Source organism: Entelurus aequoreus, linkage group LG03 (assembly GCF_033978785.1).
Source record: "Entelurus aequoreus isolate RoL-2023_Sb linkage group LG03, RoL_Eaeq_v1.1, whole genome shotgun sequence".
NCBI lineage: Eukaryota > Metazoa > Chordata > Actinopteri > Syngnathiformes > Syngnathidae > Entelurus > Entelurus aequoreus.
Window position 1 is genome coordinate 36,819,873 of NC_084733.1, and position 25,938 is coordinate 36,845,810.

General features: G+C 42.1%; 1 protein-coding gene across 1 annotated transcript in view; it reads right to left on the bottom strand.

Annotated features, from left to right (window-relative positions):
* Positions 1-678: 678 nt before the first annotated feature.
* The window catches only part of LOC133645910 (cilia- and flagella-associated protein 251-like), a 71,538-nt gene continuing 46,278 nt past the window's right edge, over positions 679-25,938 (bottom strand). Inside the window, exons 2-4 of the mRNA XM_062040840.1 lie at positions 973-2,154; positions 764-912; positions 679-699 (exon numbers count right to left, since the gene is read on the bottom strand). Of these exons, the coding sequence (XP_061896824.1) occupies positions 679-699; positions 764-912; positions 973-1,759 (957 nt within the window). The 5' untranslated portion in view covers positions 1,760-2,154. The remainder of the gene's footprint in view (positions 700-763; positions 913-972; positions 2,155-25,938) is intronic.

Sequence of the window (25,938 nt, forward strand, 5' to 3'; positions counted from 1 at the left end):
AATAACTGATACAGTCTGCTCTGCCAGTCCAAATGCATTAGATGTTTTTCGTAGTCTTCCCTCGATGGCCAGGTAATACAAAGCACACGCTACCCTTTTTATCACATCCACGGGAGCCCGCATTCTCGTTGACTCTCCTTTGACAAAAGGACAAAGTTTTTCGGTAAGTAGAATCACAGCAGACCTCAACATTTGAAAGTTCTCTTGCCGTCTGAGATGTGCAGTATCCAAAATAGCTGCAATCGCGCGTTTCCTTCTCTTAAGGTATTCATGTGTGATTTCCACAAGCGTCTGTACATGTAGAAGAAGGAGAATATCTGGATGACTCGCCGCTATCTTTCCAGTGGTTACCTCTGGTTGTTATAAAGCTGGCTGTGGCGCGTTGTTTGTGATTTCACTTCCTCTCCGAACTCAGTTTGTAAACGATCAATGAGTCCATACAAAGCTAAGAGCCGGAGATTCAAGAAATACACGGCACACTTACCCGTGTAAAAAATTATCCAAGGAGGGGAACCTTAAACGATAGATTAGCGTGGCTGAAACGGGGCTTAGGATAAATAATTATTCGTTTAAGGGGTTATCCGGTTTAGTGTAGACATGGCCTAAACCAAAACAAAGTATGCTAACCATGAACATATGCTGCTAAATTTTTTTTAGAAAAATGTGTTTGTGACGGACTCAAGCCGTCTCGTGGGTTCCCTGGACGATCAAATAGAGACATCTTGAGCAGAGTTGACGTTTGTTTTATTTTTTCAAACAAAACCTTCAGTCCAGGTCGCTTTTCAGCTCCTCTCCTTCGCTCGTCGTCGTCTGTCTCTCGCTCTCCTCCTCTCTCGTGCTGCGTCAGCTTCCCTCTGGTTTCGTCTCCTTCCGTCTCTCCTTCCGGTCCTCCTCCCTCTCTCTGCTGCTCCCCTTTTCTTTAGCGAGAGGATCGTGCCCAGGTGCGCAGATCGCGCACCTGGGCACGATTGCGGCGTCGCTCCCGGCGTGCCTCGCCTCGCCGCTTGCTCACCGGCCACGCCTCCTCGCCGCCATCTTGGGCCGGGCCCCGGCGTGCGCTGCTTCGTTGCTCGCTCGCCGGCCCCGCCTCTCCACAGTCCTCCATCGCCGGACGCAAGCCGGGAGTCCGACCGGCTAAGCCTACTCCCCCCCCCCCCTTTTTCCGAGGGAGCGGGAAGTGAGGATGGCCAGGTTCTCCTGTGGCCCCGGTCTTCTCCTTTTCTGTGTCTTTTTCTTTGTCTTTTTGGTCTTTTTCTTTGTCGTCTTGGTCTTTTTCTTTGTTTTTTCCTTTGCCGCCTTGGTCTTTTTCTTCAACTTCTCCTTCTTCTTCTTCTTCAACTTCTTTTTCTTCAACTTCTTCTTCTTCAACTTCTTCTTCTTCTTCTTTTTCTTCCACATCTTTTTCTTCAACATCTTTTTCTTCAACATCTTTTTCTTCTTCTTCGTCTTTTCCTTTGTCTTGTTCTTCTTCTTGTTGAGCACATGAGTGGTTTCCCTCCTGTGCTTCTTCTTCCACCACTTCCTTGGGGAGCCACTCGCCGCCACACCCCGCCTGGACCGCTAGCACCTGCAGGAGCTGCAATTGTTTGCGGGACTCTTCAGGACGCTGGCGGCTGCCTGCTGCCAGTTCCGTGAACGCCCCCACGAGGGCCCACAGGAAATCGTCCTCCCCCGCCTCCGATGGTCCAGCCAAGTTGGGTGCCAAATGTGACGGACTCAAGCCGTCTCGTGGGTTCCCTGGACCATCAAATAGAGACATCTCGAGCAGAGTTGACGTTTGTTTTATTTTTTCAAACAAAACCTTCAGTCCAGGTCGCTTTTCATCTCCTCTCCTTCGCTCGTCGTCGTCTGTCTCTCGCTCTCCTCCTCTCTCGTGCTGCGTCAGCTTCCCTCTGGTTTCGTCTCCTTCCGTCTCTCCTTAAGGTCCTCCTCCCTCTCTCTGCTGCTCCCCTTTTCTTTAGCGAGAGGAGATTGGATGATCGTGCCCAGGTGCGCAGATCGCGCACCTGGGCACGATTGCGGCGTCGCTCCCGGCGTGCCTCGCCTCGCCGCTTGCTCACCGGCCACGCCTCCTCGCCGCCATCTTGGGCCGGGCCCCGGCGTGCGCTGCTTCGTTGCTCGCTCGCCGGCCCCGCCTCTCCACAGTGTTTAATTCTGCATTAACAGATTTATTTGAACTAAAATAAATTAAACTTCAAAAAGGTTGAAACACTTCTACTAAGACTGTTTCTTTAGTGGAAAAGGGGAAAACTGGTTATTTTTCCTGGCATAGGCGACCTGATTCCTCTGACACGTAAACAACATAGGATTAAACAGAACCGTATGTAAAAGTCATGTTATTTTTCTGACCTGATGCATCTCTCTCTCTCTCGCACACACACAGTCACACACACACACCACAACCAAAAATTCAAGATCTTTACGAAAATGAGAAGCATATTCCAGGTCCTTCCATCCGCGCCCACCCGCCTTCCCTCATCACTGGCAACAGGTAAGTGTGAATACATCCATTAAATTGGATTCTCAAATTGGATTCATGGCCTGCAGGGAGTGACAAGTAGAAAAAAGGTGGTTCACTCTGGGAGGAAGGATATTCATTTGGGGGGATGCAGCAAACAGTCTGTGTCCTAATAACATGCCTATTTGGTCTTCTCAAGCTTCAATTTTCACAGTGCTGGACACAGGACCACAATCAACATGACCACAATGGAGGAAATAGCTGTGACAGGCGACCACTTTCACAAAAGGAAATACATATTGAGAGGAATTTGTATGCAGTGTAAAACAGTCGCAGAGGATGTTTGCATGATGTGCCACAACGCTTTCCAGTTTTATTGCTGCTTTATTTTCACACTCGAGCGCCGCAGTCTCACTGAATGGAAAACATGGATCAAGTTGCTTGGCTGTCCATCAAATAACAACTAATTACCAAAGCAGCACACACGCTTGACAATTTTTTCCACAGTAACCTCATTATTCACCTGTTGCCTGCTAATGAGGAGGCTGCAGGCCATACTGTATATGTGTAACAGAGGGAATTTATGATCTCAATTGCTTACTGTCTTACTACTCTTCTTATTTTAGTGTCATTTTATTTTAATGTCATCTTATCTAATTTATTATATTCACACATTATGTAATGTGACTCTTTATTTTGCAAATTGTACTATTCTAAGTTTAGTACTGTAATGTCCTATTTTTTTATGGTCACTGAACGTCACATGTCCCAGCAGACTTCCAGGCTGTAGCCCGTATGTGTAGTCAGTCTGCTATCTTCCATGTGACTGTAAGTTGTGCTCTCTGGCGCCCCGTGAATTAGCTTTCAGCTAACTTATTAGCAGGCTAGCTGTGTTGCTTAAGGCTTAAAGGAGACACATTTATGTTAAGTTTTGTTTTATTTCTGTGCAGGTTTAGAATGTATAGAGAAGGCTGATTGAAGACTCTTTATGACTGTTTTTACCAGGTATTGTGTGTTTTTTTATCGTGTGATTAATATGTTAGTCAGTCTGCTATCTTCCATGTGACGGTTTAAATGTATAGAGAAGGCTGATTGAAGACTCTTTATGACTGTTTTTACCAGAATAAACCCTGTTTGAGCCAGAAGAAAGACTGGGTGTCATCTTTTGGGGAAAACACAACGCAAAGGAGTACTACATCGCTACAATGGTGCCGTGACCCGTTCTTCTTCCTGGTGTACCTGCGGGCTCAACGTGGGACAAACAACTCTCCATCCATCTGCTCCACGTGTGGTTTCATCAGCTTTCTGACGGTGCAGTGAGTCGCTACTTGTGGCTTGGAGCCTCATATACTGTATATTAGCTACTGTGGACTGTATTATATTTAAGGTAGCCTCAAGATAAAGAAAAAACAAGTGTTTTCTCTTTATTTGAGATTTAAATCTCAAAGGAAGAAAAATAAGTGATAAGAGGGATTTTTTTTTTAAGTGTTAAAAGAAAGAAAAAGTGGGGAAAAAAAATATTATTAATTGAGAATTGTTTTTCCCCTTTTCTTTTTCACTGACTATGAATGGGTTTAATATGTCAGGTATTGGTCGGGGTGCAACAAGGTGGTTTAATGAGTCACCGGCTGTGGGTGGGCTTAGGACGGACAAGAACTTTACTTCTACTCCTCACCGTGCTAATGTTGCTCATACTGTGTATGATGATGCAGGTGCTACGGCAGATATTGGGGTGGGTGAGCAGTCTGTACCTCCCAGTCAGGATGTTGAACATGTCCCGGTTTCTCTTCTCGGTGACTTGGTGAGGCAGATAGGGACCAGTATAGGTGAAAACATTGTTTCATGTCTACAGTCCATCCCAGCTGCTAATGCTAGCCTTACTCGGTCAAGTATAGCTGATCTTTCTAGGGTTAACCTGACTGTTTCTCATGATAGTTATGAACCACATACTTTCAGGGGAGACCACACTGACAGACTTCCCATCTCTGAGTCGGAGGAAGCCATCAGGCTTTATCTGAGTAGGAGGGGCATTGAGTTAAGTGAACAGGTAGATGAGGTTCTGAGTAAGCTAAGGTGAAGGGCACGTGATTTTGTGACTGTTGGACTGCGCAGCAAACCCTCCTTGGACTTAAAGTCTTGCCCGCAACCTGTGTTTGACATTCTTAAACAGCACTTTGGTGACTCTGTGACCTCCTTTATGCCTCTAGCCGACTTTTATGATACAAAGCCTCACTCCACCGAGAATGCTGTCGATTACTGGATTCGGCTTAACAAAGCCATTGACAATGCAATAGAAGGACTAAAGAGACAGGGCAAGACTCTTGAAAACCCTTCTCGTGAAGTAACAGTCATGTTTATCACGCACTGCCCTGACACTGAACTGTCTCTAGTCTTTAGCTGCAAGCCGTTAGAGGAGTGGACAGCTGCTGATATTCAGGTGAGGCTGGATGAACTCCACCGCAGAAGGCGTCTCCAACAGCGTCAGTCCACATGTCCAGCTGACAACTTACAGTCTACCCAGCCTGCGAGAGTTCTGCAGAGTCATGCTCAGTCTGTTGAGAGCCCTCCTGCCGCACAAACAAATACATCTGGCAGAACATTATCACCTGAGGGTCAGTCACTTGATTATGTCATTGTTCTGCTAGAACGCTTATTGCAGCGGGAGGCCTCCCAGGCTTCGAGGCTACCAAGATCAAGAAATGGCGGCCGCACGAGATTTCAAGGTCCATGTAACATTTGTCAGGATGATAACCATGACACAATGTCCCACTGCAGGAGAGAACGCCTCTGTTTCTGCTGCCATGCTGCAGGACATCAAGCTGTAACATGTACTGCTGCTCCGGTCAGGGACACACCTGCTGCTCAACCTAGTGGTTCCAACCAGCAGGGAAACTAAATGGCCCACATGACCAGGGGACTAGTGGAGGGCCAAAAGACATGTCCCCAAAATATTTTGACGATGCTGACCTTGAGTCTATCTACTCACAATTCTGTGCTTCAACAGATGATGGCTCTAAGGTGATATTTCAAAACACACAGAGACTTTCTGCGACAGATAACCTTTTCCACACTGATGTGTTGATTCAGGATGTTGTGGAGCTGCGTGCCGTGTTGGATAGTGGTTCGATGGCCTGTTCTTTGAGCTCTCGTATGCTTCCTCTCCTTGAGCAGGCTAATGTTATCTCTTCTAAAATTGATCTCTCCCACATCTGTTACCCTTATTGGATGTGGCGGTTCAAAAACCAGACCTGTTGGCGTGTGTGAGCTTCAGATGACAATCTTTGACTGTAAAATCTCAGTACCCACACTTATTGTGGACGGTCAATGTGATGACCTCATTCTTGGCAGCAATGTCATAAAACACCTCATTCGCGTGCTGAAATATACTGGGAATTTCTGGGAGCAAGTGTCACTTTCAGACAAGACATCCGTGGAGGAGGAAAGTTTGCTGCAGCTGCTGGCCGCTGTGGAGACATGGAGAAATGGTGAGTGCCCTGACAAGGTTGGCGCTGTCAAACTCAAACATGCTGTGACCTTGGAGCCCATGACAGAACATTTAGTTTGGGGTCGCCTGCCAAGCCATGCATGTCTCTCTGCTGGCAGCGCAGTGGTTGTAGAGCCAAGTGAGTCGCGCACAGTGCCACGAACTATAGTAGTGGGGCGGGTTGTAACGCCATTATGGGGCGATGGGTGGGTCCCAGTGAGAGTCATTAACCCCGCTACTAAACCAGTAACCCTGAGACGCAATTGTATAATTGCAGACGTGTCCCCTTGTGTAGCACTAGAGGACTTTGACACTGACTACTTGTACGACAATAACCAACCCAATGATGTGAAATGCACAGTTACCAGGACGGTTGACCAGACTGACACAGGTAGTGAGAAAAGCTTGACAGTTGACTCAGAGTATGCTGCGCACAGACCTTACAGCTCGACACTCCATGATTTGGGACTGGGGGACATTGACATTGACTCAAGTAGTCTGTCTCCATTCTGGAGGACAAAGCTTGTTGATCTGTTGGCCAAGTATGAGTCCATCTTCTCCCGCAACAGTTTGGACTGTGGAAAAGCCAAAGACTTTGTCTATCGCATCCGGCTGAGTGACAACAAACCCTTCAGACTGCCATATCGTCGCTTGTCCCCATCTCATTATGAGAAGCTGAAGGTAGCTCTGAATGAAATGGAGGAACAAGACATCATAAGGAAGTCCACAAGTGAGTACGCCTCACCACTTGTCCTAGTCTGGAAAAAGAACGGTGACCTACAGCTCTGCACAGACTTTCGCTGGCTGAACGCACGCACCATCAGAGACGCACATCCCCTGCCTCACCAGGCTGATGCCTTGGCTGCTCTTGGAGGAAACGCTTTCTTTTCGACTATGGACTTAACCTCAGGCTACTACAATGTGGAAGTTCATGAGGAGGACAGGAAGTTCACGGCGTTTACCTCTCCTTTTGGACTGTACGAATATAACCGGCTCCCTCAGGGGCTGTGCAACAGCCCGGCCACGTTCATGAGGATGATGATGACTATCTTCGGTGATCAAAACTTCTTGAGCCTTCTCTGCTATCTAGACGACATCTTGGTATCTGCTCCCACTGAACAGCTGGCACTGCAGAGGCTGGAAATGGTGTTTGAGAGGTTACAGACGCACAACTTGAAGCTTGCTAATAAAAAGTGCCACTTCATGAGACCATCTGTGAAATTCCTGGGACACATCGTTCAGAGAAATGGCATTTCTACTGACCCTGACAAAGTCACAGCCATTGTTGGCCTGGGGGAGAAAGATTTGATGGAGGAGGGCACCGACATACCTTCTCCTTCCAAGATCAGATCCTTCCTTGGTATGGTTGGATTTTATCAACAGTTCTTTGAGGGATACTCGCGCATTAGCAAACCTCTGTTTGCACTGACATCTGGGGTGAAGAGGCCGCGAAATACAAAGGACAAAAAGCGCCCACCTGTCTCTAGGAAGCTCTCTTCTGCTGATTGGACCCTGGAATGCAGTGAAGCTTTCAGGAAGCTGAAGCAGGCTATGTTGGAGAATGCCACCCTTGCTCATCCTAACTTCAGTAAGCCTTTCCTGCTGTCGATTGATGCCTCCTCCAACGGCCTTGGAGCTGTTTTGTCGCAGTTGGCTGAGGGTGATGATGTTGCACGAGCTGTCGCGTTTGCCAGTAAGTCGCTCAACTATGCCCAGTCCCGCTATCCAGCACACAGGCTGGAGTTTCTCGCGCTCAGGTGGGCTGTTTGTGACAAATTCAGTCACTGGCTGAGGGGACAGCCATTTACCATCTGGACTGACAACAACCCCTTAACGCATATCCTCACTAAGCCAAAGCTCGATGCTTGTGAGCAGAGATGGGTGTCAAAGTTGGCCCCATTCAACTTTGAGATCAAATACATACCTGGCCCTAAAAATGTGGTGGCAGACGCCCTCAGCCGTGAGCCATTTGTGCAGCCAAGTGTGCTTCATCGCCTTACGAAGGTCCCTTATGGTGCACTCTTGGAGGAGGCAAGTGCCTTACATTCTGACTGTGTTCAGGACGCTTTCCGTCTGTCCTGTGACCCAGTGCGCCGGCTGCAGCTGCTCCAACCCCTCACTGTGGCCTCTGAAAACACTGTGGTGGTGCCCAGTGGTCAAACTATCTCTGCCCAGTCAGTGGCTGCTGTCCTTGAACAGTCTTTCGATCAAGAGTGTCCACCTCCTCATGCTTTCCTCTTGCCTCAGCTCACCCAGTCTGTTCAACCACCAGAGCTGGCTGATTTCCCCTCTCTTCCGAGAGATGAGCTAATTGCTAAGCAGCGTGATGACCCCTGCCTGGGTCGTGTGCTTCACTTTGTGGGACGGCAGCGGAGACCATCAAGACGAGAACGTCCACACGAACCTGCCGATGCTCTGCGACTCCTCAGACACTGGGACAGACTCATCGTCAGGTCGGGTGTGCTATATCGCACTTCCAAATATGTGGTAACAAAGAAAATGACTTACCAGTACATTGTACCCTCTGCTGTTAAGGAGAAAGTTCTCAAAGGAGTTCATGACGAGGCAGGTCACCAGGGGCAGAGAAGGACGCTCTACCTGGCCCGACAGCGGTTCTATTGGCATGGGATGGAAGGGGATGTCAAGGACTATGTGCGGCGTTGCCATCGTGTGTTCAGCAAGTCCCCTGAACCTGAGACCAGAGCGCCACTCGAGAGTGTCAAGTCCTCCAGGCCTCTTGAGTTGGTTTGCATTGATTTCTGGTCAGCTGAAGATTCCTCCAACAAGTCCCTAGATGTGCTTGTCGTGACTGATCATTTTACAAAGCTTGCACAAGCTTATCTCTGTCCCAACCAGTCAGCTAAGGCTGTCGCTGAGCAGCTCTGGAACAATTTATTTTGTGTATATGGCTTTCCTGAGCGTGTGCATTCTGATCAGGGGGCGAACTTTGAGAGCAATCTGATCGCTGAAATGCTCAAAGTTGCTGGTGTGGAGAAATCTCACACGACTCCTTACCACCCCATGGGTAACGGAGTGGTTGAAAGGTTCACTCGCACCCTTGGAAATATGATCAGAGCCCTTCCACCGAAGGCCAAGCAGCGGTGGCCCCAGCTCTTAAAATCTCTCACCTTCTCCTATAATGCCACTGTACACGAGACTACAGGCTTTGCCCCTTTTCAACTCATGTTTGGCAGAACACCCAGGTTGCCTGTGGACATGATGTTCCAGTCTGTGCTGTTGGATGATCAGGTGGTGGACTATGATGATTATGTCCAGTGTCTCAGGCGTGACTTGGTGGATGCTATCAGGATAGCTCAGACCTCAGCCACTAAACAGCAAGAGAGGCAAACCGACCTTTACAACCGCAAGCTGAGAGGTGCACCAGTGGATGTTGGAGACAGGGTCTTGTTGGCTAACAAGGGTGAGAGAGGCAGGAGGAAACTTGCTGATCGCTGGGAGAACCAAATCTACACTGTTGTGGAGAAACAGGAGAGCACTCATACCTTCAGACTCAGGAACTGTGCTACAGACCAGGAGAAAGTGGTCCACAGGAATCTCATCATGCCTGTGAATTTTCTACCTGTTCCGACTGAACCTGAGGACCCTGGTTCTTTTGTCAGTGACCTGACTGATGTGGATGGATCTGCACTGGATGTGGACATTGAGAGACCGTCTATACCGCCTGACAGTGTACAGGACAGGACTGTCACGTGGGTGTCCCAGCTCCCAGTTTCCACTGGAGATCAAATGACAGCTGTGGCAGATGTAGCTGCCATGGATGACTCAGTGGAGCCTGCAGATGAACCTGACCAGTCCGGTCTGTGTGATCTGACTGAACCCCATTCCGCTATCACCATGCCTCCAGATAATGTGCTGCCTTCTTATGCTGGTTCTGTTGTCACAACAGGGGCAGTGCGTAACCTTATCAGTGATAGGACACTCGATGTGAGAACAAGGTGTGGTAGAGCTATTAGGCCAGTTGTTAGGCTTATTCAAAATATGCACCAGAAAGTTCTTGCTGGTCGCTAAATGGTTTTGCTGTGCGATGTTTTTGAGAAATGGTGTACGTGTTTGATTTCAGGTATTTTGATGGGGGGGTCTGATTTTTGTTTTATTTCCTTCTGTCAGAACAGGGACATCTGTGTGGGACTAATGATACAGTATGTATTCAAGTGATGTCTATTGGTACTGTTTAATTTGATTTGTGAGTGACTTAACATGTAGATGGGCATGTTTTCCTATGGGTGTCGAAAGGCTTTGCTAACCTTTCCCATTCTAATTCTTCAGGAATAGTCTTGTGACTGGTATACTCAGAATCAGTGATCTTAGAAGCACTGTGCATTTGAACAGGAGGAACATTTTTTTCTTAGTGGGTTTTTTGGTACCTGGTGTGTTTTTGTTTCATATTGTCTCACAGTCTACTCTATTTTTGTGTGTGTTTCTTTTGGTTGAGCTTGAAGGAGCAAGTTGAGATCAGTAGGGGGGAATGTAACAGAGGTAATGTATGATCTCAATTGCTTACTGTCTTACTACTCTTCTTATTTTAATGTCATTTTATTTTAATGTCATCTTATCTAATTTATTATATTTACACATTATGTAATGTGACTCTTTATTTTGCAAATTGTACTATTCTAAGTTTAGTACTGTAATTTCCTATTTTTTTATGGTCACTGAACGTCACATGTCCCAGCAGACTTCCAGGCTGTAGCCCATATGTGTAGTCAGTCTGCTATCTTCCATGTGACGGTAAGTTGTGCTCTCTGGCGCCCCGTGAATTAGCTTTCAGCTAACTTATTAGCAGGCTAGCTGTGTTGCTGAAGGCTTAAAGAAGACACATTTATGTTAAGTTTTGTTTTATTTCTGTGCAGGTTTAGAATGTATAGAGAAGGCTGATTGAAGACTCTTTATGACTGTTTTTACCAGGTATTGTGTGTTTTTTTATCGTGTGATTAATATGTTAGTCAGTCTGCTATCTTCCATGTGACGGTTTAGAATGTATAGAGAAGGCTGATTGAAGACTCTTTATGACTGTTTTTACCAGAATAAACCCTGTTTGAGCCAGAAGAAAGACTGGGTGTCATCTTTTGGGGAAAACACAACGCAAAGGAGTACTACATCGCTACATATGTATGCAGCTAAATTAGGGCCAAAGGTTTTGTATTTGGGAAAAATAAACTTTGAAATGGTATTTTTTTTAAATGCACCAGGGTTTATGGTTTTCTGAAGGGTGACAGACATTAAAGAGATGAGACTTGCTCAATATTTATTTTTCAGACTTTTTTCAGATATTAGTCGTTTCTATAGCCGATGACAAGATTTGGATCAAAATTTTAAAATTTTCACCAATTTATACTCGGCTTGTGAGAAATATTATGTTGTGAATTCATTGTAAGCATTCCATAAGGTGGTACATTATGCCCATGCTTTGATCGTGAGATTCTAAGAAACTTAGCTTACTTGTCTCTTACTTGGCACAACAAAAACTACAGAAACTATGCAATTCAACTTTACCATAAAACCTTCCACACAAAATGAGTTTTGTCACTGTTGCACATAATTGCTGGTGGCCTGACCACAAGATGCAGAGATGGTAGGCAAAGGGCAGAAAATAAGGTATTTCAATTAAGAATAGTCAGGTAAATATCCAAAGGCACACCATTAACATTTGTTCCGAAGCTGTCATGAGCGATCATGACAATTTTAACAATACAGAAAAAAAGCCTATACATGATAACTCTAGAATACTTAGTGTATAAAAATTGAAATAAAACAAAAATAATAACTACAAAAAGGCCTGCTACCTGCGCCATGGACCTCTGGCCAGGGGGTCGCTGGAAGCTACCATACTTAGAAGATGGTGCCGAGTGTCTTAATCCGTTTTAAGTGTAACAGTACAAAATAAGCCACAGAGCTAGCCTAAAACAGTACCATGTTTACATAAAAAAAGCTAATACTTAGCATGTGTGCTAACGATAGCATGATAACAGTCAGCATGTTTCATATACCAAGTTATATGACTCAAAGGTGTATGGCTGCGGAAATAGAAAAAAAAGTGTAAATGGGGGTTCGTTGGCCGGTTCGTCTCGTATTAGACAAAAGGTGCGTACCCATTCAATTGGCCTATTTTTTTTTTGTTCGTGAATAGCGTTGCCATGGTAACACGAAATGTTCCCAATTTAGATGTCCTCCATTGGCGCAAACAAGACCTTTCTGACGGCATAACATATGTGGGGGTTAGTTGGCCGTAAGAGAAACATGCGGAACAAGAATAACAATAAAGTTTGAAGTATAAGTAATAATAATATGGGCTGCTTGCATTGCAGCAGACCCATAATAAGTACAATATATGTATATGAATGCAGTGCACTACTCTTCCTGGTGTGTGTATACCAAAACTTGGCTACTTCAGAAAACAATGGACCAGAAAAGTGCATCCTAATGTTGCCACAATTATTTTGACTGTGGCTCATTTTGTGGGGTGTTTTAGTCGATGTGACTCCAGTTTAATCAGACGGCACACATATTATGAAGGCAGCGTAGGCAATTTGCATTCAAAAAGACTCCCAAACGAATTGGTTCTTGTCGTTCACCACAAAAAGCCATTCAAAAGACTCGACTCATTCACAAACCTCCCATCTCTAAACAATATATTCAAAATAAAAATAAGTGCACATATAATATAGTTATTGTAATTATTTTTATTTAATATATTTGGATATTTCAGCTTCTGTTTTTTTTCCGACTCAATTCTATTTTTTTAAAGTTATAATTTTTTTTAAAGTTTCAGATACTTTGCAAATTCAGACTTTTGGCGCTAAGGGCGGGGCATCAACCTAAAGGCGTGTGGAATTATGACAGACTGCTGAGCAAAAAGGGTCGAGGACAGCCAAATAAAGTTGGGAAAAAGGAACGGTCAGCAAAACGTAATGACACAAAACGACGTATTGATGCCAAAAGTGGGGCTTTCTTACAGAATATTATTTTTTACAATTAAGTATTTGCAGCCATGGTCTGGTGGTTGGGGGCCTTCAGTGTAGTCTACATAAAGTGTAGAGTTGAATTGATTTATGTCCAACACTCCCTGAAGGCAACATGGTATAGGACATCCGTTTATCTCGGCTTTCTGTTATGATTCCACGCACCTCACAGTTGATTTCGAAAGGTGGTCCAAAAGTCTGAATCTGAAAAAAAAGATTTGAATCTGAAAAAAAGTGAAAAAACAAGATTTTACAAAAAAAACCTAAAACCTCAAATATCAAAATATATGAAAAAATTACTAAAGTGAATCATTATATTTAACCTGAAAAAAAGTGGGCACTTGTTTAAATTTTGAATACACTGAACGTGGGTGGAGTGAACGAGTTGAGTCTTTTCAACAGCTCTTTGAAATGAATGACGAGAACCAATTTGCAATTGGGAATCGTTTGTTTCGGAAAGACCTGGGCAAAATTTGGCCAGATGTTTCCAAATAAATTTTTTTAACCTTTAACATCAAAACTGTGGCCACCATTATGATGAGTGCTGTTTTCAAATTGCCGTAAGTCTTATACTATAGAAAGCATTCCAATGGTTGGAATCTGCGCTTTTGGGTGATATACTGATATACAGGTTGTTATGGTTATCTGCGTCACAGCAGCTCCAGGCAGACGAGGCAACAAGCAGAGTGGACGGGGTTTGTTTACAGAGCAGCCAGCGACCGGCCCGTGACACGAGTGTCAGGAACAGGAAGCAAAGTTTTACAACAAAGTTCTGCAGAAAAGTGATACTATATCAGACTGTAGGTGTTTATTGCCATTTGCGTTCATATTTCGCTGTGTTTGTTGCATTTTTGTTGCGTTGTGCTTGATTGTAAAAGATGTCGATGAAGGAGGTGGTCTGAGAAGTAAAAGAGGAGCGACGTTCATGTGCTGTTAGTATTCAGTGTTTTATTGTTCATAGTTAATATTGTAAATCCCACATTGTTTAGTTTCATGTACATTATGAGTGTGTCATTTAGTAAAAAAAATACATTTTAGGTGGTCTGTCTGTGTTTGACACATTTTTTTCTTTCAATGTGGCACCCGAGTCAAAATAATTGCCCAGTTCTGGTTTAGGAGCTGTTTTTAAAGCCAAATGTTCAACGCTGCCTTTATGTGCACGCCACCTGACTGGACTGGAGTCACACTCTCTCAAAAAACCCCAAAATGAGCCACGGTCAAAAGAAACATAGCAACATTTGGATGCACTTTTCTGGTTGATTGTTTTGTTAGGTAGATAAGTTTAAGATCAAATGGGAAACAAATAATATTGTACATACTGTACGTATATACAAACGAACACACAAATGTACATACATACATACGTACTGTACATACAATACTGTACATAGATACATACTAACATACATACAAACATACATACAAACACACATACAAACATACATACAAACATACATACAAACATACAAACGTACATTCACACGCACATTAACTGTTCATACATACATATACATATACATACATACGTGCCAGAACGTAGTCTCCTGTTCAGTACAGTAAGCCGTACCGACTAGCTCTATGCTTTCTCTCTCTCTCTCTTGTTCTTTCCACGTCAAGTTCATTGTGTCCTGTGTCGTGTTGTTCCCGCAGCATTCCTCCGTCCCCTGATTGCGAGCTGTGTTTCTCGTCTCCCCGTGTTCCCCTCTGGTTCCCTGGCTGCCCCTTTTGGATCCCCACCTCCCGCCTGGACACGGACCTTTGACGCCTCTCTCCTGCCCTTGACATCACGACTGTCTCTGGACCTTCGAGCCGGCCCTGCCCCTCTCAAATCAAAATATATGAAGGTGAACAATTATTTTTCCAAAGAATTACCAGAGTAAATCATAAATATATTAAACCTGGGGAACAACTGTGTGCAGTTTTTAAAACTCAACAACAATACTAGACTTTTCAGTTTCAAAGTTTATTTTTTCATGTACACATAATTTAGCACCATACATTTGCTGCCAACTTAAACACATCGCATTGGAAAATATGTCGCATTTATTGGATGAAGAGATGTAAACATTACATTCTATATATAATATTTCCTGTGGGTAAAAAACTCATATCAAAGCACAAGTTTGGATTCCACAGAAGATTTTAAACCAGTCTGCTGACATTTCAGAGCTTACACCACGTGTCACAGTATTGATTTTAATCATCTCAATCCAACTTCCAGCACTGCTCTGGTCGCTGCTAATCTGTTGTGTTTATAATATTTGCTGACGTTGTTTTCTTCGTTTGTCTTTTTTTACCTTCCTTCTATTTCACCGTGACACAGGTGCATCCACGGTTGAAATGGTTGCCATCATTATCTGCAGTTGGAGGTGTAATTCAACAAAATGCATATGCAAGACTCAACGGCGACAACGTACTGTTTGTTTCTTCCACATGCTTTTAGTGCTCTCCTCAGTGCTTGCTGGTATATTAAAAACTCATATCAGTGTGATGCACTGCAGTTCTACAATGCAGATCACAATGTTACATATTCATGGATACCGTGGACAGCGTCAATTGGAGCCTATCCCAGCTGCATTCGGGCGGAACGCAGGGTAAGTCAAGTCGCCAGCTCATAGCAGGGCCAACACGGATAGAAAGACAAGGATTCACACTTTAAGGTCAATATTTTTATGCAGCTCTTGTAATAGATTGTATAAGATTGTACAAATCTGCCAAATGTCGTGGGTATTATAGCACACACATAAGGCTACCTTCCTTCTATTTCACCGTGACACAGGTGCATCCACGGTTGAAATGGTTGCCATCATTATCTGCAGTTGGAGGTGTAATTCAACAAAATGCATATGCAAGACTCAACGGCGACAACGTACTGTTTGTTTCTTCCACATGCTTTTAGTGCTCTCCTCAGTGCTTGCTGGTATATTAAAAACTCATATCAGTGTGATGCACTGCAGTTCTACAATGCAGATCACAATGTTACATATTCATGGATACCGTGGACAGCGTCAATTGGAGCCTATCCCAGCTGCATTCGGGCGGAACGCAGGGTAAGTCAAGTCGCCAGCTCATAGCAGGGCCAACACGGATAGAAAGACAAGGATTCACACTTTAAGGTCAATATTTTTATGCAGCTCTTGTAATAGATTGTATAAGATTGTACAAATCTGCCAAATGTCGTGGGTATTATAGCACACACATAAGGCCACAGGCAGTGTTTGCATCGCCTGCAGTGTAAGCAGGTTTAATGAATAATGAATTGTATGCTATTGTACAGGGTGTCCATAGTGGAGCCTAGGGGGCATTTGTGGCCCGTAGCTAATTTTTTTAATGGCCCGCGGCACATTATGAGAGACAAGAACGCACATATTTTTTTTTTCTTTTAAAGATTATTAAAAAAAACACTGGCAGCACGGTGGATCATGGGTTAGTGCATGTGCCTCACAATACGAAGGTCCTGGGTTCGATCTCCGGGCTGGGGGTCTTTCTGTGTGGAGTTTGCATGTTCTCCCTGTGACTGCGTGGGTTCCTTCCGGGTACTCCGGCTTCCTCCTACCTCCAAAGACATGCACCTGGGGATAGGTTGATTGGCAACACTAAATTGGCCCTAGTGTGTGAATGTGAGTATGAATGTTGACTGTCTATCTGTGTTGGCCCTGCGATGAGGTGGCGACTTGTCCGGGGTGTACCCCGCCTTACGCCCGCATGCAGCTGAGATAGGCTCCAGCACCCCTCGCGACCCCGAAAGGGACAAGCAGTTGAAAATGGATGGATGGATGAATAAAAAAACACTTACAAAATGTGGTAAATAGGAGTCACCGTTGTAGCCTTCAAAGCCTCTAAAACAACTTCAAAACTTTCTATCAATGTTTTATATACACACTGCAAGTCAATATATAATGTAGCAACAGACACGTTCATAACAATATGTAATATGTTCAATATTCATCGTATTTTGATAATTTTATGCACAGCCGGAAGTAATTGTTCTGCGCATTTATTTCCGACTTCCTGCAACAAATATGTTCCTACTCCCGGAATAAAACGTGAGTGTGGGTTCTAATCATGGCAGACTTGGTAATAGAAAACGAAGACGACAATTTTTGGACAAATGAGGATTCACAACCTTATCTTTTTTAAACTAAATATACAGAGGATGAACTTCTACTTATAGAAGCGAGCACTAAGAAAAAGCTGAAACGTTGGAGCAGACGGAAGCCGAGAGAGTGTGACATGGTCACGCAACAAATCTGGAACTTTTGAGCCAAGCGATGCAAAATGACACAGCAAGCTCGACGGCGTATGCACTGTAGTGTACGGTGATGTGCTGCATGTATCATGAACAGTATTATAGTGCCCAAATCAACTGGAAACATCCCTGGGCAGCCTTACCAAACAGACAACTGTCACTATAATACTGTTCATGTTACATCCAACACATCACCGTACACTACAGCAGTGGTTCTCAACCTTTTTTCAGTGATGTACCCCCTGTGAATTTTTTATTATTCAAGTACCCCCTAATCAGAGCAAAGTATTTTTGGTTGAAAAAAAGAGATACAGAAGTAAAATACAGCACTATGTCATCAGTTTCTGATTTATTAAATTGTATAACAGTGCAAAATATTGCTCATTTGTTGTGCTTTCTTGAACTATTTGGAAAAAAAGTTATAAAAAAAACTAAAAACTTGTTGAAAAATAAACAAGTGATTTAATTATAAATAAAGATTTCTACACATAGAAGTAATCATCAACTTAATGTGCCCTCTTTGGGGATTGTAATAGAGATCCATCTGGATTCATGAACTTAATTCTAAACATTTCTTCACAAAAAAAGAAATCTTTAACATCAATATTTATGGAACATGTCCACAAAAAATCTAGCTGTCAACACTGAATATTGCATTGTTGCATTTCTTTTCACAGTTCTTTTTGACAAGACATTTAAAAAAAATCTCACGTACCCTTTGGCATGCCTTGAAGTACCCCCAGGGGTACGCGTACCCCCATTTGAGAACCACTGCACTACAGTACATACGCTGTCGAGCCAGCTGTGTACAAACAAAACATGAAATGTGGGCTAATACTTTACAGATACTGTAATATGATTGTCCATGTTTTTCAGTCAGTACAGATTGGTGTCGTGTAGCATTGTGGTGTGCATTACAAACTCAAACGCGTTTCAAGCTAACTACAGAAGCGATAAGTTAGCTTATACGGCTAATACGGTAGCACTCTGATGTGTTAGTACGCTAGTGTGAATGTTTATATTCAACTTGGAGGAAGCAAACCATCGGGTCGGAGTAAATAATGTTTGAGAAAGCCTTAGATGGACATTCGCATGTGGATTGGAATTGGCTCTCTCCTGAGAAGAAGCAATAAAACCAGGCTTCGGAATGCCAGAGTTATAGCTCTATTCTGGCGGAGATATTCCATGTTTACCTTAAATGTCAAGCCTATAAGTTATGCTATACATCTGTTGTTTTCCAGACACTTACACACGAACATCTCCTTAAATGGTCAGGTGGTGCTGTTTGGACTTAGTACCCACCCAGACTGAGGAGAAGGAATATATAAACTGATGGTTTGGCTTCTCCAGTTAGGAGTCCTCCATATTTGACCTGACCTCCTCCCAGGAACTGCAGTCCTGTATAAATGACGCTCGCTTGCAATGAAGCAACTTTTGGTTCAGCAAAGCATCTCTGACGTCTCTTTTGAGCCAACTACCCAGCCGCGTATTCCCTCGACCCGGGTGGGGAAGACAAGACCAGAAATACGCTTCACGAGAAAGAAAGTTCCTCAGTGTTCGCTATTACAATAACAATGTCGCTACAATTTGGTTATTATACAGTTTACAGAACGTAAATTTAGTGTTGTTGGCGGTTTTTGAATGCATTTTTAAAGTGATTTAGAGGTAGAATTGATTGCTACCATTAGCTGCATTGCTAGCCACCAAGAACGAGTCGATTTCTATATGTTAGACTGCCAAAGAAAACAAAAAACCTTTTGTCTTCTTCTCTCTCATAATGATTGTGAATGATTGGCAAAATTCCAAAAAAGGGCTATTCCCCTTTAAGAGCAGTGTTGGTTACCTAGTTAATAGCTTGGCCTTTTAGTTTGGTGGGTAGCACGCTCCTCTCTCATGCTGGACGACCCAAGTTCGAGTCCAAGGCGTAACAGAAAAGCAGGGACTAAGCGAGGCGGGTTACACGTGGACAATAACAAGATGGCCGTTATGACAGAGATGCGAAGAATCCTTCTTGGAGTGCGTAAAGGCATAGCAGAGGAGGCGAGGAAAGTGCGTTAGATCCCAGGGGGATTACTTTGAAGGGGAAAACATGTAGTTTGGATATGATACGTACTTTCTGTCAGACTTTGTGGTTCATCATTTCAGCTCTTTTGATTGACTTTGACTTCCATATTCAGTGTTAATAATCTAGTCAAATTTTGATGCAGCTCACAGTTTAATGCACAGTGGGAGAGTGTTGTCACCTCACACTATGACTGCTCTGGTTTGAACTTGCCAACCATCTGTGTTCTTTCACTGTGCCTCAATGGCTTTTATCTGGATCCCCCGACTTGCCAAAGACAAAAATCATGCTGCGGAGCGTAAAAGAGATTTGAAAACATCCACAGGGTGATAGAGACTTGGGATATGGGTTGTGAATTCTTTAAAATATGTCTTAGTCCTGGCTGAGCTCGTTATCTAAATTTCAGTCACGACATAAAAAAAAGTACTTGAATAGCTAATGCAGAAAATATTATCATTAAAATAGTTGTATACATTGAGATTAGAGTTACTGATAGGAGGCAAATGGGCAACAATGTCCAGATGCTCCAAACATTAGAAATGATCCGAACCCAAACAAACACAAACACCATCAAACACATGCAACGGGAATATATGAATAAATATGCATAAATGAGAAATGCTGCAAGTTTAATGGACCTTTCTCAAATTCACACTTCATCAAGTTTCTCAATTTAAAAAATGTGTGTACTTGAGGCATTCAAAATCACTTTAAAATACAGACAATCACTGAAATTAAATGCCTCAGGATATTGTATTTTTCGAACTAAGGCGTATTATAAAATCCTTTGATTTTTTTCAAAAATCAACAGTGTGCCTGTTAGAATAATTATGTATAAGTTATCACACAACTCTTATGCTTAAAGGCCGTTGTTATAGTTATTATCAATTGTGCTGAAGTTGTACTTTTCTATCTGTGCAAAGGCACACTACTTGTAATCTTCCATTGGGAGTTGTCTCGCATCAGCAGTTTGTTTCCAGGCCCTGCCTGCTGACAGCCAAGGACGGACATCGAGTACCTCAACGCAGACAAAACAGAGACAGGGCGAAATCACGAGTGTCAGCACATTTCCATTCTGAATAATCACGTATTGTGGACACTGGGGCTGCTTGCATTACCCCTCCCTTCAGTAGCAGTCAGTGATGTTAACTAGGGAACTCCCGAATAAATAGAGGAGCACATGGAACTGTACCTTAGAGCGTAGGGTGAAACTGTAACTGAGTGTACAGTCCCAATACGTTTCTCCTCATGAGCCAAATTGAACTCTGACTCTGCCTGATTCCTTCTTCTTGTCTTGTGCAATAGATAGTTCGGTGTTTGAACCTGGCAGCGCCTTATAACCCGGTGCGCCTTGTGTACTTATTAATTCTGGTTGTGTTTGTTGACCTCTAACCAATTTTATAAATACAGTTGATTTTATATAGTACATGGTGTAATGATAAGTGTGACCAGATGGAAGTCACACATAAGACATAAGTGTAGAGTGCAGGTTGACGCCTGTTTAATAAATGACGCTAGAAAGTCTCGGTAAGCAGGCAAGACCAACATTTTTATGTTTCATTGAGAATATAGAACATTACACACAGCGCTCCAAAATCTGTTAAAATGTTTTAGTACAACCTTGGTAAGCTACGAAGCCGCACTGCTTGATGAATTGTCGGAGCATTACGTCTATCAGAGTCAGATGTACTGTACTTCAACATATTGGTATTATTATGGTGTCTGTAAAAGGACACCAAAATAGCACATATTACTTTAGGAGACAAATTATTTGGTGTTTTTTGTTTCAATCAATCAAAGTTTATTTATATAGCCCTAAATCATAAGTGTCTCAAAGGGCTGCACAAGCCACAACGACCTACTATGCAAAACCAACTTTTCTTACCTATTAGTACCTGCTGTTGTGTATTTGGGAAATGTAAAAGTCCACAAAATGTGTGCGCCTCCGCCATTGTAGTCCTCGCCACATTCAATATATTCCTTCTTTTTCTCTATCTTCTTGTTGTGGGGCATTCTGTTGCCTTTTTTGAATACAGAGCAACGTACAATTGTAACTTATATATTTAAGTAAACTCGCTATGGAAGCGCTAAAATCTACAACAAACGATGACGGGTAGAAGACGCTGTCAAAATGGAGCCAAGTAAATAAGACCGTTCACAAAACGGCGCACCCTTAATAAAGACGGTGAGAAAGCGGCTTGAAAACATAATTTATGCAAAATGTTGACCAAAGAACCTACATCACATATTATGTAGAACACAAAGAAGTGTTTTAAATGTGAGGAAAAAAAGATAAATGACCCCTCTAGTGCGCCTTATAATTTGGTGCGCCTTGTGTATGAAAATAGACTCGTTAATTGACAGTGCGCCTTGTAATTCGGTGTGCTTTAGGAGCCGAAAAGTAATTCAAAACCCCCAACTAGAATTTGAGATGCACATCTAAAGAGAGGCTCAAAAGTAGCAAAAAGTAATCACTATTGTTTAAAACTAAAAGTACATTTCATACCCATTCAAGCAGCTCAGACGCATGCTATGTTTTTTTTTAGATGTTTCCTATTGTGTAACAGCTCGGGCTCAAGCTTTGCCCACTACAATCAAAACCAACACATCTCTGTACAACCAGGCCTTGAAAATAAAGGATAAAACACCCATCTGCTGGCATCACTGTCAAATATTGGAAAAACATTACTGTCTTTCAAAAAAACAAAAGTAGACTGAGTTGTATTTATATAACTGGTAACATTCAAAATCTACTTAAAGTTTCCTTAGAGTCCAGATGACCAAAATTGTTCTTACATTTATGTATTTTTTGCTCCTGAAAATAAATCTGGCAGTCATTTCCCATAATGTCAATTAGTTTTTGAGTAATGAGTAGATAACTAACTGTACTTGGAACGCCTCCTTTCCATCGCCAGACTCGATATGCCGCCCCCTCTTGTTGTGACGTTGCCTACACAACCGCAGCCTATTTTCCCACAGAGTGGCAGTGTTGATAAAGAAATACGTAACTATTTTTCGATCACTTAATTGCATGTTTTTGTTACCCTGGTCCATAATTACTTCAGAGAGGAAACGGTTAACATTATTGAGCAAAAAAAGTAAAATAATCTGGAAATAGACCATGTTATTGAATTTGATTACTAGTTTGGACAAACATGGCTTCTTTGATTCAAATTCTGATTCTGAGATTTTCATTCGGATTCCCCTAACGACCACTGACTTTAACCACGGACTTCAACCATATTGTTTTCAGCCTGAAACCGAGGAGGTGTAGGCAAATCCTGACTGGGCCCCGGCTGTGGGTGGTGTACTCTTTCAGCATTTCTTCAAACATATTGAGGGAAATATCAGTAGAAGAGGACGCAAAATAGAACACAAGCGGCTTGATTTATTTTTCTCTCATTTTTGAGCGCCGGGTCTGCTCTTCTTTCTCTACTTTTCTGTAGGTTCTGACTCAGTCTATCCCCATCCAGGGTGCTCCTGATTTTCGGGATCGCATTTGGTTTGAGTCTTTTATTATTTTTACATCCAAGCTCCAATCAAAACCCTCCTTCTTTGAAGTCCAAATCTTTAAAATGATTGCTGCAAATTACACTCCTCCCACTTGGTTAGTTCCATTTTGCGGAGTCAATATGACTGGAGAGGTCAATCAATCAATCAATCAATCAATCAATCAATCAAAGTTTACTTATATAGCCCTTAATCACAAATGTCTCAAAAGGCTGCACAAACCACAAGTAAGGTCCATATTTAATATTAATAAAAATAATAATGGATTAGATTTATATACTGCTTTTTTATTAAACACTCAAAGCACTATACAGAGAAGTGACAACCCATCATTCATTTACTCCACATTCACACGTTGATGGCGGTAAGCTACATTTGTAGCCACAGCTGCCCTGGGGTAGACTAACGGAAGCCTGGCTACCAATTTGCGCCTACGGCCCCTCCGACCACCGCCAAACATTCAGTCACTTTCATACAACGGTGTGAGCGGCACTAGGAGCAAGGGTTAAGGGTCATGCCCAAAGACTTGGATGGCAGAAGCGGGGATCGAACCTGTAACCCCTTAATTTGTTGGCCAACCGCTCTACCAACCACACCCCTTCTTTAGTTGTATCGCTACAACCTACAACATTTGATAATTCTTTCAAATTCTGCACAAAATAAACATGATTCGGGATGAAGAGGCTGTCAAAACACAAATATAAAATTGCCTTCAGCCTGATGTCAGCAGGATGATGCAGGTCAGCCCACATTTTGGAGCAATGTTATACCTGTTAAAAAACAAACCTAAAATCACTACAAACCTCAAATCACTACTGCCCACATTTTGGAGCAATGTTATACTTGTTAGAAAACAAACCTAAAATCACTACAAACCTCAAGTCACTACTGCCCACATTTTGGAGCAATGTTATACTTGTTAGAAAACAAACCTAAAATCATTACTGTGTTTATTTAGGTGGAAATTTTACCTGTAGACATAATTTTTAGGTCTAGAACTATAAAACAAATTGCCAACGTTGTCAGAATTAGAACAGCCCTTTTAAGCAGATCTTCCCTTAGGTCAGGGGTGTCCAAAGTGCGGCCCGGGGGCCATTTGCGGCCCGCTGGTCATTTTTTAACGGCCCCACGGCACATTTTAAAAATACGATGAAAAAAAAAATAAAAAACATAAAAAGTGGTATAAAAGAGCAAACAGGTGAAATGTAACAAGAAAATGTTGCATTATTTACTCTAATAACACAAAGCTGCCATGCAGGCTGTTTCTTTCTATAAAAAATAATAATGAATCAAAATCAATGTCATTATGAATTATTGACCTATTCAAGGCTCCATTTACTTCACATTAAATATTCCACAAAAACAAAGTTTTTTAAAGAAGTGCCTAAAACGAACAAACAAAAAACATAAACAACAAAAGAACTTATAATTGACGGATAGATCTGAAGTTGATCTTGAGACTATTGTGGTAAAAGTTAAAAAAAAATGTTGGATTTATTTTTTTAAACTTTACTGAGCAGTACCCTTTTGGATCCCCAATAATTTTAGTTGGACTTTTTTTTTTTTTTTTAAGTGTCATTGCTCAAAAAAATAATGAATTAAAATCAATGTTGTTATGAGTTATTGACCTTTTTAAGACTCCAATTATTTTATAATCTCAAATATTCCACTTTAAAATTTTATTGGGGGAAAATATTGCATATTTTGTGTTTTTTTTCCATAAAAAAACACGGTTTTCCTTGACAAAAATGGCATACAACTTAAATCTTTAAAAGCGTTATATTGACAGATAGACCTAATGTTGATCTAGAGATTTAAACCTTGAATAATAATAATAATAATAATAATAATAATAATAATAATAATAATAATAATAAAACTAAATAATTACACTTTTCTAATATTTTTTTTGACCAAAACCTTTTGGGGTCCCCGGGATCAAGTCTGAGTGGAGGCCTAAATGTATCTTTTTTATACATACAGTATATTGTATTGGTTTTTAAAATAAAAAATATCAAAATGGCCCCCGCTTGCTTTGATTTTTCAGTGTGCGGCACTCAGTGGAAAAAGTTTGGACATCCCTGCCTTAGGTAGTACAGCCATCATTGTAATGCTATTTTGTTGGTAATTTGTCATTAAATAGGAGCATAATGTCTGAAATGACTTACCTTTGTTGTGAAGGCATTTGCAGTGTACAAAGTACAAAACAACATAACAACAAACAACCAACATACCAAGAAAATATGACAATAACATAATGATTTGTTTAAACATAATGTTTTGACAAATTGCATGTTTTATTGTGCATAAACCTTAGACTTATTTAAAATAGCTCTAGAGCAGAGATATTAAATTAAACTGTTTTGGAGACCACATTTCCAGAAAGCTATAGACTTCTCCTTCTTTAGTAGTCCTATTTTGTATATTCTAGAGAATGCAGTTGACAATTAATTTTGGTCTATTTGGTGTATTTCTGCTGTTTTAAGGACCTTCTGCCAAAAAGGTAGTCAAAGACCATCTCTATGACAGCACTCTGGTGTTTTTAAGAATCTGCTGCAATAATGTCAGTCTCTCACCAGTTTTTGTTGACCAGCCGAAAAGATGAAAACACAGGGGACCTAAAATTGAACCTTGAGGAACACTAAAGATGTAATATAAAGACTATTCACTGTGTCTGAAGTAAACAAGCATCATCAACACATTGGCTACATATACTGAACAAAATTATAAATGCAACACTTTTGTTTTTGCTCCCATTTTTCATGAGTTGAACTCAAAGATCTACAAAACACAAAACCAGTGAAGTAGGCACGTTGTGTAAATCGTAAATAAAAACAGAATACAATGATTTGCAAATCCTTTTCAACTTATATTCAATTGAATAGACTGCAAAGACAAGATACTTTAGGTTCGAACTGAGAAACTTGTTTTTTTTGCAAATAATCATTAACTGAAAATTTCATGGCAGCAACACATTTCAAAAAAGTTGGCACAGGGGCATTTTTACCACTGTGTTACATGGCCTTTCCTTTTAACAACACTCTGTTAACGTTTGGGAACTGAATGGACCAATTTTTGAAGCTTTTCAGGGGGAATTCTTTCCCATTCTTGCTTGATGTACAGCTTAAGTTGTTCAACAGTCCGGGGTCTCCGTTGTCGTATTTTAGCCTTCATAATGTGCCACACATTTTCAAT